Below are 13,816 nucleotides of genomic sequence, written 5' to 3' on the forward strand. Positions count from 1 at the left end.
TCCAATTAAAAAAACATATTGAAATTGATGATTAGATTGTGAGGAAAACACCTCAACATGCACTATTGCATTTACTACTTATCTCTTCTACATGTTAAGCAGTGAATATTTATAACAAAAGTTTGTTTTTTTTTTCTGTTTTTAAATAATTTTTAAAAGTAAAAAAAAATTTATTTATTAACATAGATTTTATTTCCATTTAAAAATAAAAGGATATTGAGAAATAAATTCATTATTTCATTTTTAGATAATATTTTTTTATTGGATAGTGAAATTGAAAGGTAGTGATATTTTTTATCTCAGAATTTGTTACAAATAATGCTCATTTTAGCTCTCTGCTCTTTTATCATAAAATATACGAAAATGTTCAATAATCTAATTATTTTATCATCTTATATATTAATACTTCTTTTTTTGTTATGCCGATAGTGAAAATTATCCCAAAATAAGAATTTTGATTTTAGGTTTAAAAAAACTGTGAAATATTTGTAAATTGTACATATGAAATTTAAAAATATAAAATTAATAGCCATATTAATGCATTAAAGTGATATTTTATAAAATGGTAATATTATTTTTTATAATAAAAGTGATATTTATTTGGTCTTGTAAAAGCTAACTATAAAGTAGTCTTTACTCTTTAAAATTTATTTATTATTTTAAAAGTTTAATGTAATATTAAATATTTTTAATTCTTTAATTTATAGTCAATGACACATAATATATTATCATTAAAAAATATAGTATTTAATGCATTAATAATGTTAAATGTTATAATTTTTAATAAAAAATATTTTTATTAAGTATTTGTTATATATCTTTGAATATATATCAACAATTTTTTTTTATCAATTATACTCTTTCTTTAAAACAAAAGAATTTCAAAGCAGAAAGATAAAGACATATAATAAAAAATATATAATAATTTTAAGAATAAATTCTCATTCTAATTTTAAATTTTTTTTTGATTGACCTACTTAGTTTCTTAAAAAAAATAATTAAACAGTTTTTATTATAAATATATAATATTTCACTCTTTGCGTTCATAAAGCCAAATTGTCCCACTTTAATAATTTTAAGAGACTAAAATAGTTATTTTTTTTTCAAGAATTAAAGAGTCTCTTAATTATTTCTTTGAAGGAAAAATTTAAATATTCATCCTAATTTTAATAAAAAATTTAAACATTAAATTCATGTATTAATTTTTATATTAGAATTATAAAGTGACAAAAAATAGTTATTTTAAATTATTTAATAAACGTATGCATAAATAATTTTTATATTAAACGTAATAAATATTTTTACAACTATTTACCTTGTCATCAGAATTGTCTTTTAATATACTATTTTCCATTATCAATGAAGTGTTTTAAGAATAAGATGGATTGAATCATTTGGCGCGTGTGAACATATTCCGTGCGGTTTCCCCTGTCGTCCCAAACTTATATAAAATCGAAACCTTTTATTTTACGGTATGTCTGTCATTTCATAATTCATAATTAAATTAAATAAAATAAGAGAAGAATTTCTTCTACGTTTGTTTCCCTCTATCTATGAATCAGAGTCCAAGGCCACCAACTTTGATTCATCGTCCTCCTCCTTCTTAAACTTCACAAACCACACTTCAATTCAATCGCTGTATATTTTCTCATTTCCTCTCTCTCTCTCTCTCTCTCTCTCTCTTCGTCTTAGCAATCCAAAATATCCCAACTAACTCTTTCTTCGTTTTCATGGCAGATCCTTTCCGTCTTCCACTCAGGTTAGGTTCTAATCATCCTAATACTCACTATTCAAACTGGGTTACCTTTAATTTACGTAGTCAATTGAAAAATTGTTGCTTTTTTTTTTTTTAATTTGTTTTCTGGGGTTGTAGTTAAATGTTTAGTTTTTGATCGGATCCGGTTACAGTGGATAGACTCACGGGGTTTTAATGTTTCTACCGTCCTTAGTAATCATAAGAAACTTTGATTTCAAATCTTTTGCTGAATGGTGAGATGAAGTGAAAACCTTGTAAACCCAAAATGTCTCATTCTTTTGCTTGATTTGTTACTTGCTTCCTCTTCTATCTTGCTTGGGGTCCAAGGCTTTTTCAATTTTTTTTTTATGTTGCATTAATTTAATATATATATATATATATAGGTAGAATCTCAGACTTAAATCAGTTTCAATTGATAGTTTGATACGTGCCAGTCAATCTCCAGGGGAACTTTTCAGCTTCTTTTCTCTGTGTATCTCTTCGGGGGGGGGGGGGGGTCCTTTCCTTTCTTGTCCTCCTTGTGGATAACATTCTCAAGTATTTTAGGTTTCACTCTATGGATACACAATTTCTATTAATTTTATGTCCTTTCTTATAAAATGAAAGCCTTTATGTAATTTAGGTCTTTCAAACACATTCAGTCAATAGAGCTCAATGGTAGAGTAATTATTCACAATTAAGCATTGAAAATTTCTTTATATATCTAATTGAATCTTGGTGAAAATGTTATTAATACACTTGCAATTGTTTCTGCAGTAAAAGTTATTTATATATTTTTGTTCCTGGGGAATGCTCTCATCATAATTGTCCATTTTCTATGTTGCAGTTCAATCTCATACCTGTTGGTGTATTTCTAATGCAATCAGTTGATGAATGAGAAGAGGAATCCAAAGCGTCCAAAATCACTGCCTTTCAAAATGCCTGTGACAGACTTTAATGAAGTGCAGAATTTTGATGATAGCATTCTTTTCCCTGTTGAAGAGATTGTACAATACCCATTGCCTGGATACGTGTCACCTACTTCAATAAGTTTTAGTCCTGATGATAGTTTAATTTCTTATTTGTTTAGTCCAGAACACTCTTTAAACAGAAAGATTTATGCTTTTGATCTGAAGACCAATACACAAGAATTGTTGTTCAGTCCCCCTGATGGTGGACTTGATGAAAGTAATATATCTCCAGAAGAAAAGTTGAGGAGGGAGAGGTTGCGGGAGCGTGGTTTAGGTGTGACACGGTATGAATGGGTGAAGACAAGCTCAAAAAGAAAAGCAGTCATGGTGCCATTGCCTGCTGGGGTTTGTTCTCAATCCTGCAAAAAAGTTATAGCATTTTTCTGTTATAGTCGTTTCTTCTGAATTGATTAAATTGCTGTCTTATGTTTTTATTTAGAAGAGAATAGGTGGTAACGAGTTTTAAAAATATGTTCCACCTTGGTGCTTAAAGCTGGTAGAAGCACCTCGGAAGCACATGGACACACATAAGCACACATTACCCCAATAATCTCACATGCCGCTAGAATGTTATTTATGTCAGTCCCTTTATAATAGCTTGCTTGCCACAAGCTGTCAACTATAAGAAGTTCTATATGAATAAATTAACTGAAGCTTCAAATGCTGATTTTTATTTATTTTCTCTCTTGTATGGGGTGGTCTATCTATTGTCTGAAATAGTTGACTTGGCTGAAAGTTGTTTTAGCTATAATGTTTTCTATCCCATCAGGGCCATTATTGACTTGGCTTACACCACCCTGATACTAGTATAGGATCTTGTTTATACGCATTTATCAATGCTGGACTGAATTGTACATATTTCGTTGTGTTTTATATAGGTGTTTATTAGAATTTTTTTTCCTCCTTTTGTAGTATTTTATATTGATATTTATTATTAACTGCAAATAGTCAATTTTCTTATGGTTATTTCCTTTTCCACATGAACAGATATATGTTCATGATATTTCCCATTCAAAAGCAGAGCTCAAGCTTCCAAGTATATCAGGTTCACCCATTATTGATCCACATCTCTCACCAGATGGATCAATGCTTGCTTATGTAAGAGACTGTGAGTTGCATGTTCTGAACCTCTTGTCTAATGAATCAAAGCAGTTGACCCATGGGGCAAAGGAAAATGGTTTGGTAAGTTCAGCACTTCACTGGTTGTTACTGTATTTGAGTTACTAACTGCATTTGAGGTCTATAAAAATGCTGTTGATGACTCTTATGTAGTCACCTGACTAACTAGTGTTACCTTTTTAGTAAATGTCTTTAAAGAAAAAAAATTTAACAATTAAAAGATTATATAATGTATCTATTTGAAATATCCCAGGGTCCACCTACTTCAAATCAGCTGCACATATCATATTTTAACTCTGTTTTAAGTGTTTGGTTTCTATTATGAATCATCTACTGCTGAATTTGGTTAAGCTTGGTCCTTCTGTCCTTGTTGTCATGGGCCTGGATAATAGTAGTTAAGTGCAGTGTTGATTCTCTTCTAGGGTCGATCTCTTGTAGAATTATAAGGTTGTTTTTTTTTTTTGTGGAATAAAGCTTGATGGGATTAAGATATTTGGAAAATGGAACTTTATAGAGTCAATTACTCTTGATCATTGATAAGCATTGGAATCAATCAAATAGGAAAATATTGATTTTTAACAAGAACCCTACACCAACCTACCCAATGAGGTACCTGAATCAGTAGGAAAAAATGCACTACACAAGACAGTTCCCTGGATGATTTGAGAGCTTCCAGGATCTCTCCCAAGTCCCAATCACTCACTGTTACAAAAAGTCCCCCTTCCATACTTCTTTCCTGTTTAAGGATCTCAACTAACTATAGCTGCCTATTAGTTACACATAAGTTCATAATATCTAGAGTAGTTATCAAAAGTTCTGAGGTTTTGATCCTGTGTTCCTCTTATTTATGCTCTCGTAAACCCTTGTCATGGTGGGTTGGTACCATCTGATAGGCTTTACGCTTGTACTTTCTTTCATATGATTGCCTACAGTTTTTAGTTTGTTTTGTGGTAGATAGAATGGTTCTTTTCCCATCTTTTCTTCCAGTCTAAAAGTTTTGACACTGGGTTTGTGTGTTGCAGACTCATGGGCTTGCCGAATATATAGCTCAGGTGAGATTTGCTTTATAATTATATATTTTCATGTACATCTTTAAACTAAATTGGGTGCTTTTCCCTGTACAAAGTAGGCTTTCCTTCTAATTTTGACAGGGCAAGTTGCATAAAAATTAGGTTCTGAAACGATGGCACTATTTACTGTATCATTGATGGCTTGTTATACATTTTCCTGTGGTTTTATAGTGCCAAGAACCAACACTCCTCAAACTTAATATGCTATGTGCATGCCTGGGAGTGGTTTTTATCTTTAACAATAACGTAATTTTTGGATTTCAGGAGGAGATGGATAGAAAAACTGGATATTGGTGGTCACTGGACAGCAAATATATTGCTTTCACTGAAGTTGATTCTTCTGAAATACCACTTTTTAGAATTATGCACCAAGGGAAGAGCTCAGTTGGTTTAGAGGCACAGGAAGACCATCCTTATCCTTTCGCAGGAGCTTCAAATGTTAAAGTGCGCCTTGGGGTTGTTTCAGTTACTGGAAGCTCCATCACTTGGATGGATCTTCTCTGTGGGGGCACAGAACAACAAAACAATGAGGAGGAATATTTGGCAAGAGTCAATTGGATGCATGGAAACATTCTCACTGCTCAGGTCTTAAACAGGCACCACACTAAAATAAAGATTGTTAAGTTTGATATTAGAACAGGCCAAAGGAAAAATATTTTGGTGGAGGAAAACAGCAGTTGGATCAATATACATGACTGTTTCACGCCTCTTGATAAAGGAGTTACCAAGTTTTCAGGTGGATTTATTTGGGCTAGTGAGAAAACAGGATTTAGACACCTTTATCTTCATGATGCTAATGGGACTTGTTTAGGACCTATCACTGAAGGTGATTGGATGGTTGAGCAAATTGCTGGTGTGAATGAAGCTATAGGTCTTGTATATTTTACTGGGACCTTAGATGGCCCTATGGAGTCCAATTTATATTGTGCTAAACTATTTGTTGATGGAAGTCAACTGCTTCAGGTCCCTGTTAGACTTACACACAGCAAGGGGAAGCACATTGTGGTCCTTGATCATCATATGCGGAGTTTTGTTGATATCCATGATTCCCTTGGTTGTCCTCCTAGGGTGTTACTTTGCTCGTTAGAGGATGGAAGCATAATCAGGCCTTTGTATGAGCAGTCATTTACAGTTCCAAGATTCAAAAGGCTTCAACTTGAGCCACCAGAGATTGTTGAAATACAGGGTAATGATGGCACTACACTGTATGGAGCTCTATATAAGCCCGATGCTTCAAGATTTGGACCTCCACCTTACAAAACTATGATCAACGTTTATGGTGGTCCAAGTGTACAGCTTGTTTGTAACTCTTGGCTTAGTACAGTTGACCTAAGGGCACAATACTTGAGAAACCAAGGCATCTTAGTTTGGAAGGTCAGTTCCCTGAATCTTACATGATTACAGTCCACTTGTTTTGCTTGCTTTTAAATTTTTATGCATCTTGATTTTTATTACTCAGCTGCATGATGAAACTCAAGCAGAGCAAACATATTTACAATATATTGAATTTGTATAATTTGTAAACCTTTGATAGTAACACAACTCAGATGGGCAATCCATCTATTTTTACATGGAAAATGCTGATAGGACTAATAGTGATGTTGGGTCTAGGCCAATTGGGCCTCCACTCAAGACATATAGAAGGAGGAAGGGTAAAATGGGAAAGGTGGACCAGGAAGCCGTTACGCGAGATTCTAACTGATTAACAAATTAGCATAGGTGGCAAGGAGGCATGGATTTTAAAGGGAGGAGCAGACGACAAAGAAGGGAGGGAAAAATCTAGGGAGGAGATTTGAGAGGAGTGGCTGAGGCCATAGGAGTGTTATCATTTCTGATATTGTGTTATTTCAATTCCTGTTGTGAGTCCAGGGTTATTCCCTGTGTTGTTTCTGTTCATCACATAATACATTGAGATTCTATCAAGTTGGTATCAGAGCTGAGCGCCTGATGGTAACCACGCGAATGGAAAATCGATTGGAGAGCATTGAGCGGAGATTGGAGGGCATGCAAGCCTCCATTCAAGAGGAGTTTAGGAGGCAAATGGATGAAATGCTGTTAGTCATGACAACGCGTTTTGAAACTGCTCTGCAGGTTGTTCGAGCAGAAAGGGAAGGGGATAATAACAATCAAAACAGTGGCAATGGGGAGGGAGACGCGTGGAGAAGAGAGGAGAGAGTGCGGCGAGTCGAAGTACCTTATTTCGCTGGAGAAGACCCTTATGGGTGGGTGTACAGAGCAGAATGATATTTCGAGATAAATGGCATACCCGAGGTAGAGAAGATGGATACGACAGTTGTATGTTTAGAGGGGAAGGCTTTAAATTGGTACCAGTGGTGGGAACCAAGGGTGCCAACGCCTTCTTGGCCAGCATTCAGGCAAGCGCTTATGGGGCATTTCCAGTCGTCCGCGTCGGAGAACCCGTATGAAGCACTTATGGGATTGAGACAACATGGGACGGTGGTTGAGTATAGAGAGCAATTTGAACTACTTTCAGCTCCCCTTCGATTTGCAAATAAGGAATTCATGATTGGCGCATTCTTGAATGGCTTAAAAGATGAAATCAAGGCTGAGGTGATGTTGAGGGATTCAGGGGACCTCTGCGCGGTGATGGAGATGAGTATTGGGCCTAACGCTTGGGCCCAACTATTCGCAAAAAGGAAATGAGTCAATAACACTAAGGCAAGGTTGGGCTAGCAGAAATGGAGCCTTCGATATGCTTAAAACGAATTGAGCTGTGCGTAATGAACCCATTTCTTCTACTGGATTTAGAAACCCAAATTGATCCCATGGAAATCGGGTCGAGACCCCAGTAACCCGCAACCACTTACGCGTGTCATATGCGACGAATTCGAACAGAAGAGGAATATGGTTCAAGCGTCTTACGGAGGAGGAGGAAAACGAAAAAAGGAGGAAGGGGCTGTGTTTCCAGTGCGACGAACGGTTTTCTCCTGGCCATATATGCTGCAACAAGCAGCTCCATGTAATCTTATTAGGGGAAGACGAGGGGGACCCAGTGGAGAACGACGACGAGGAGGGCGACGATAAGGAGGTGAACCTCCAGTTGAACGCGAGCAGCATAGCGGGAATGACTTCCAAAAATTCTTTAAAGCTTTGGGGCACTATTCTGGGAAAGGAGGTCATAGTAATGGTGGACTCTGGTGCTTTCCATAATTTCTTGTCTCCGGGCTTGGTGGAGGAACTGAAGATACAGACTGAGGCAACAAGGGGGTATTTCGTTGAGGTCGGAGATGGCCAAAGATTGGGGAGTCAAGGAGTTTGCAGGGGCGTCGTACTGGAACTACCAAATTTGCAAGTGATCCAAGATTTTTTTCTGATTGATTTGGTGGGAGTCAATGTAATTTTTGGGTATGAATGGCTTAAAAGCTTAGGGAAATTTAGTGCTGACTTGCAACAGCACTTGATCGAAGTTCAGAAGGATGGAAGGATTATTGAGATCAAGGAGGATGTGGGATTGTCTAGAACCGTGGCCTCACTTAAGGCCATTCGAAAGGAGCTGAGAGGAGAAGCAGAGGCCTACTATGTTGAACTGGGCATGATGAATGTATATTGCACTGGAATGCCCACTCCGATTTCGGATGCAGCACCTAAGACTTTGAGGGAGCTATTAAGAGAATTCGGAGAGGTGTTCAAGGAGGGAACCTCCCTCCCACCAGTGAGGGAGTGTGACCATGCGATAGTCTTGAAGGAAGGAGCTTCGATCCCTAATATTCAACCTTATAGACACCCGCATCATCACAAGGAGGAGATTGAAAAATTTGTGAAGGACATGCTTTCAACAGGGCTGATCTGGCCAAGCACCAGTCCTTATTCTAGCCCTTTGATTTTAGTGAAGAAGAAGGACGGGAGTTGGCGTTTTTGTGTGGACTATCGTGCCCTCAACAGCATTACCATCCCAAACAAGTTCTCCATTCTATTATTGAGGAACTCTTGGATGAATTGGGAGGGGCCACCATTTTCTCCAAACTCGATCTGAAATCCGGTTATCACCAGATACGAATGAGACCAGAGGACATCCCAAAACCGCATTCCGAACACATGAAGGGCACTACGAATATGTAGTAATGCCCTTCAGGTTAACCAATGCTCCTTCAACCTTCCAAGCACTAATGAATCAGGTTTTTAAACCGTATTTACGTAAATTTGTATTAGTGTTTTTTTATGACATTTTAGTGTATAGCGCAGACTATGCTTCCCACGTTGGTCACTTGCGTTTGGTTCTTCAACAATAAAGAAGCCAGAAGCTACGGGTTAATGGAAAGAAGTGTAGCTTTGGAGAATCAAGGTTAGAGTACCTGGGTCATGTCATCTCCTCTTCTGGAATTTCTGCTGACTCGGAAAAGGTCTTTGCCATGAGACAGTGGCCCAAACCCAAAGACCTACGGAGTTTGAGGAGTTTTTTGGGTTTAACAGGGTACTACCGTCGGTTCGTACGCAGTTATGGAATTATTGCGTGGCCCTTAACACAATTATTGAAGAAAAACAGCTTTAAATGGTCAAGGGAAGCACAAGAGACATTCAAGAAACTCAAAAGGGAAATGGAGGTCTTGCCTACTCTGGCAATGCCAAATTTTGAATTACCATTTGTGGTGGAAACATATGCTTCAAAGTATGGTTTAGGTGTGGTTTTGATGCAACAAGGCAGACCTTTAGCCTTCATTAGTCAAGCCTTATCCGACTGAAATAGGGTGAAATCGGTGTATGAACGAGAATTAATGGCGATTGTTTTTGAAGTCTAGAAGTGGCGACAATACCTGATGGGTCACCGCTTCATTATTCGGACCAATCAAAAGAGTCTCAAGTTCTTGTTGGAGCAATAGGTGTTGGCGGGAGAACAGCTAAAGTGGGTTACCAAATTAATGGGCTTTGACTTCGAGATCCAGTACAAACCAGGGCTGGAAAATAGAGCCGCAGATGCACTGTCCCGAGTTGTGAATTGTAACGCCATATCAATGGTCACCAATTCTGATTTAGTAGAGTTGGCAGAAGAAGCAGCGGGAGATGAGCAGTTAAGGGGAATCATGCAGCAAGTGGTGGCAAATCCTAGTTCCCATCCCCAGTATGCAGTGTCGCAAGGGTGTTTATTATATAAGCAGAGGTTGGTTCTACCTAAGGGTTCTACCTGAATTCCCTTACTGTTGGCAGAATTTTATGCTTCACCTTGAGGTGGCCATTCCGGAGTGACAAGGACCTATAAGCGGCTAGCTATGATATTCTATTGGGCTGGGATGAAACAAGATGTGGAAAGGTTTGTAGCTGAATGTCAAGTGTGTCAAAAGAATAAGCATGAGACACTGAAACTAGTAGGACTTTTGCAACCTTTGCTGATTCCAGAGCAAGTATGGGAAGACATTTCAATGGATTTCATTGGGAAATTACCCAAGACCAAGGCAGCAGACAGCATCATGGTAGTGGTGGACAGGTTGAGCAAATATGCTCATTTCATTCCTTTACTTCATCCTTACTCCTCTAAGGACGTAGCTGCTGTTTTTGTGAAGGAGGTTGTGCGCCTACATGGATTCCCCAGCTCCATTGTGTCAGATAGGGACAAAATTTTTATTAGTTCATTTTGGAAGGAGCTTTTCTGTCTCTCAGGCACAAGGCTAGAACTCAGCTCCGCATACCATCCCCAAATGGATGGCCAAACCGAAGTGACGAACCGCACCATCAAAGCCTACTTGAGGTGTTTTGTTAATGATCACCCTCGTCAATGGGTGAAGTGGTCTACTTGAGGTGTTTTGGTTTAATTCCTCCTTTAATGCATCCATTAAAATGACCCCCTTTAAGGCATTGTATGGGCGGGATCCTCCTCTGATTATTCCCTACTGCAGAGACAGCACAATTGTGGCTGAAGTAGACCAGTTGCTACAATATTGGGACAGTATTATAGACGAGCTCAAACAACACTTACTTAACGCTCAGCTAAGGATGAAGGAGCAAGCAGATAAAAGATGCCGAGAAGTGGAATTCCAGATTGGGGATATGGTCTATCTAAAGGCCCCTCCTTACAAATTAAAGACATTGACCAAAAAGATCAATGAGAAGCTTAGTCCAAGGTTTTATGGTCCATTCTGAGTAGAAGAAAGAATAGGAGCTGTTGCTTACAAATTGCTGCCGCCAGAATCCGCGCGTCTGCACCCCATTTTTCATGTGTCACAGCTCAAGAGAGCCCCCCCTACTAGTCAAGCTAGCCAAGCATTGCCACCGTTTCTGACCGAAGAACTGGAACTGCAAGTGGAGCCGGAAGAGGTGCTAGAAGCACGCAAATTGTTGAATGGACGTTGGAGGTCTTAATTAAATGGAGAAGTTTACCTAAGGAAGAAAGCACTTGGGAGGAAGTTGATATGCTTCAAGCTGTATATTTCCTAATTTCAACCTTGAGGACAAGGTTTTCCTTAATGGAGGGGGGTATTGTTGGGTCTAGGCCAATTGGGCCTCCACTCAAGACATATAGAAGGAGGAAGGGTAAAATGGGAAAGATGGACTAGGAAGCCGTTACGCGAGATTCTAACTGATTAACAAATTAGCATAGGTGGCAAGGAGGCATGGATTTTAAAGGAGGAGCAGATGACAAAGAAGGGAGGGAAAAATCTAGGGAGGAGATTTGGGAGGAGTGGCTGAGGCCATAGGAGTGTTATCATTTCTGATATTGTGTTATTTCAATTCCTGTTGTGAGTCCAGGGTTATTCCCTGTGTTGTTTCTGTTCATCACATAATACACTGAGATTCTATCAAGTGACAGGACTTGTTTTTAATTAAGAAAAAATATTCACCCTTGCATTTTCATATTTCCATTTGTATGCTCAACAGTTGTTCCAGTGCTCTAATTCCCCAAAACATAGGTTCTTGTCTTTTGAGCTTTTAAATAGGGAAGGTTTTGTCCTTTTTTGTGGTAGCAGATGGGGCAGTTATGCCCATTTTTCATAGCATGTAACATTGAAAAATCTAGCCTTTGTTTCTATAATCTGTTTTTGAGTTTATGGTCTTCTCATCCTTCAAAGTCAAATATTGCTTTCCTTGTTTACAGTTAGACAACAGAGGGACAGCGAGACGGGGGTTGAAGTTTGAAAGCTATTTAAAGCACAAACTTGGTCAAGTTGATGCTGATGATCAGCTAACTGGAGCAGAGTGGCTTGTCAAACAAGGGCTTGCAAAAGCCGGTCACATTGGATTGTTCGGGTGGAGCTACGGCGGGTATCTCTCTGCCATGACACTCTCAAGATATTCAGATTTCTTCAAGTGTGCAATAGCCGGTGCCCCCGTTACATCATGGGATGGATACGACACATTTTACACAGAGAAGTACATGGGATTGCCGTCCGAAAATCAGTCAGGGTATGAAAGTGGTTCTGTTATGAATCAAGTGCACAATTTGAAAGGGAGGTTGTTACTTGTGCATGGCATGATTGATGAGAATGTACATTTTAGGCACACTGCAAGGCTTATCAATGCTCTTGTGGCAGCTGGAAAACCGTACGAGCTCATAATTTTCCCGGACGAGCGCCACATGCCGCGGCGTCATAGTGATCGAGTTTATATGGAAGAGAGGATGTGGGAATTCATTCAGAGGAATCTGTAACATAACTTTTTTCATGCATCTCTAGTTGTGTTTAGATGAAAGGGCAGAATAGTTTCTGAAGTTCTTTTTACCCCAAGAGATGGTTTTACTCTTGCCTTATATCTGGTTACCTAACTTTGATGGTCATTTCGCCCCATTTCATTACACATTGAAAAAAAAAATGTTTCTGGTTATCAAATAACTGAATAAGGCTTAAGTAATCTAGATCTTATATTATACCCGTAGGAATTATTAGTGGGCTAGTTTTGTCTAAATTCTGAATATGTTTCCTCTTACTTTCCTTAACTCGATTTGCAATTACAAAATTATTGGTGGAAATAGTTCAAAGTAAAACATTAGAAGAGGACTAATTCTTTAGAAATTATGCATTGCTTCCAGGGATTGCAATTTACATGCATATAGCTATGCTATATGTAGGCATTTTCTTTCTTCATTATTTGTTCTCGTTATTGTGTTGCATTTTCATCAAGAAAAGTTGCCAATGAAAGTAGAACGCTTTGTGTTACACTTTAACTGTGTTTCTTCGATTATTGCATATTTGTGCATTATGAGTTACAAAGTGAGAAAAGTTGGACGAAACACTAATGAGTCAAAACAGATGAGGTCGAAAATAATGGGATTCAAGAAGAAATTAAATCAATGAGCAAAATGATAATTGCATTCATATGAGGTGAAAGAGTAAGAAAAATAAAAAAATCACAACTAAATAAAGATAATTATAGAATCACAGTTAAAATACTTAAACCGCGTTTTTGCAACTAATTCAAAAACTATTTTTTATCTCATAATTAGTTAACAATTTTTAAAAAGTCATTATCTAGGCAATTTTTCAACTTTTAGTAATAATTTTTGTTATTGTCGTACATAAAATATATTATAATGTCAATAAAAGAGAAGAGAAAGAATTATATTAAGTTAAATGAATAGATTCATTTTATTTTAATTTAATTTCAAACAATTCAAACAATAAAGCTTGTATCACTGTGGATTAATCAAAAGAGGTTGAGTTATGACATTTATAATAATCTATCTTAATTCAAATAAGATTATTTCTGATGAAAGATACTTGTAGTCTATACACAAAAAATAAAGTTGATTATTATTCTATTTCATTTCTTCGAATGTTATTAATAAAATATAAGCAAAAACTTCTTTATCCAAATTAATGATTGAACATAAGATAATGAAGCTAATTTGTTTTAGTCATTTTAGTTATTAAATCCTCTTAATTGGAGGCATATCGCACTGAGGTGGAATAGAATACATGGATCATATAAGAATTAGCGATCCAAGGTCAAGCAGATAATTAGTGATCCAAGAATTT

At 37.3% G+C, this 13,816-nt stretch overlaps 1 protein-coding gene across 2 annotated transcripts; it reads left to right on the plus strand.

Moving 5' to 3' along the window:
• Window positions 1-1,371: 1,371 nt before the first annotated feature.
• LOC113865868 (dipeptidyl aminopeptidase 4) lies at window positions 1,372-12,815 on the plus strand. 2 transcript variants are annotated; one of them, XM_027500658.1, is made up of 7 exons: window positions 1,372-1,472; window positions 1,738-1,759; window positions 2,583-3,051; window positions 3,694-3,888; window positions 4,848-4,877; window positions 5,160-6,269; window positions 11,941-12,714. In XM_027500658.1, the coding sequence occupies exons 3-7, from the start codon at window positions 2,626-2,628 to the stop codon at window positions 12,490-12,492; spliced, it is 2,313 nt and encodes a 770-aa protein (XP_027356459.1). In that variant the 5' UTR covers window positions 1,372-1,472; window positions 1,738-1,759; window positions 2,583-2,625; the 3' UTR covers window positions 12,493-12,714. The 2 variants fall into 2 exon arrangements, with proteins under 2 accessions (XP_027356459.1, XP_027356451.1); XM_027500650.1 differs by lacking the exon at window positions 1,372-1,472 and adding an exon at window positions 1,475-1,638 and having other exon boundaries at window positions 11,941-12,815.
• The last annotated feature ends 1,001 nt before the right edge of the window (window positions 12,816-13,816 follow it).

Source organism: Abrus precatorius, unplaced genomic scaffold (assembly GCF_003935025.1).
Source record: "Abrus precatorius isolate BTA unplaced genomic scaffold, Abrus_2018 Scaffold10, whole genome shotgun sequence".
Classification (NCBI taxonomy): domain Eukaryota; kingdom Viridiplantae; phylum Streptophyta; class Magnoliopsida; order Fabales; family Fabaceae; genus Abrus; species Abrus precatorius.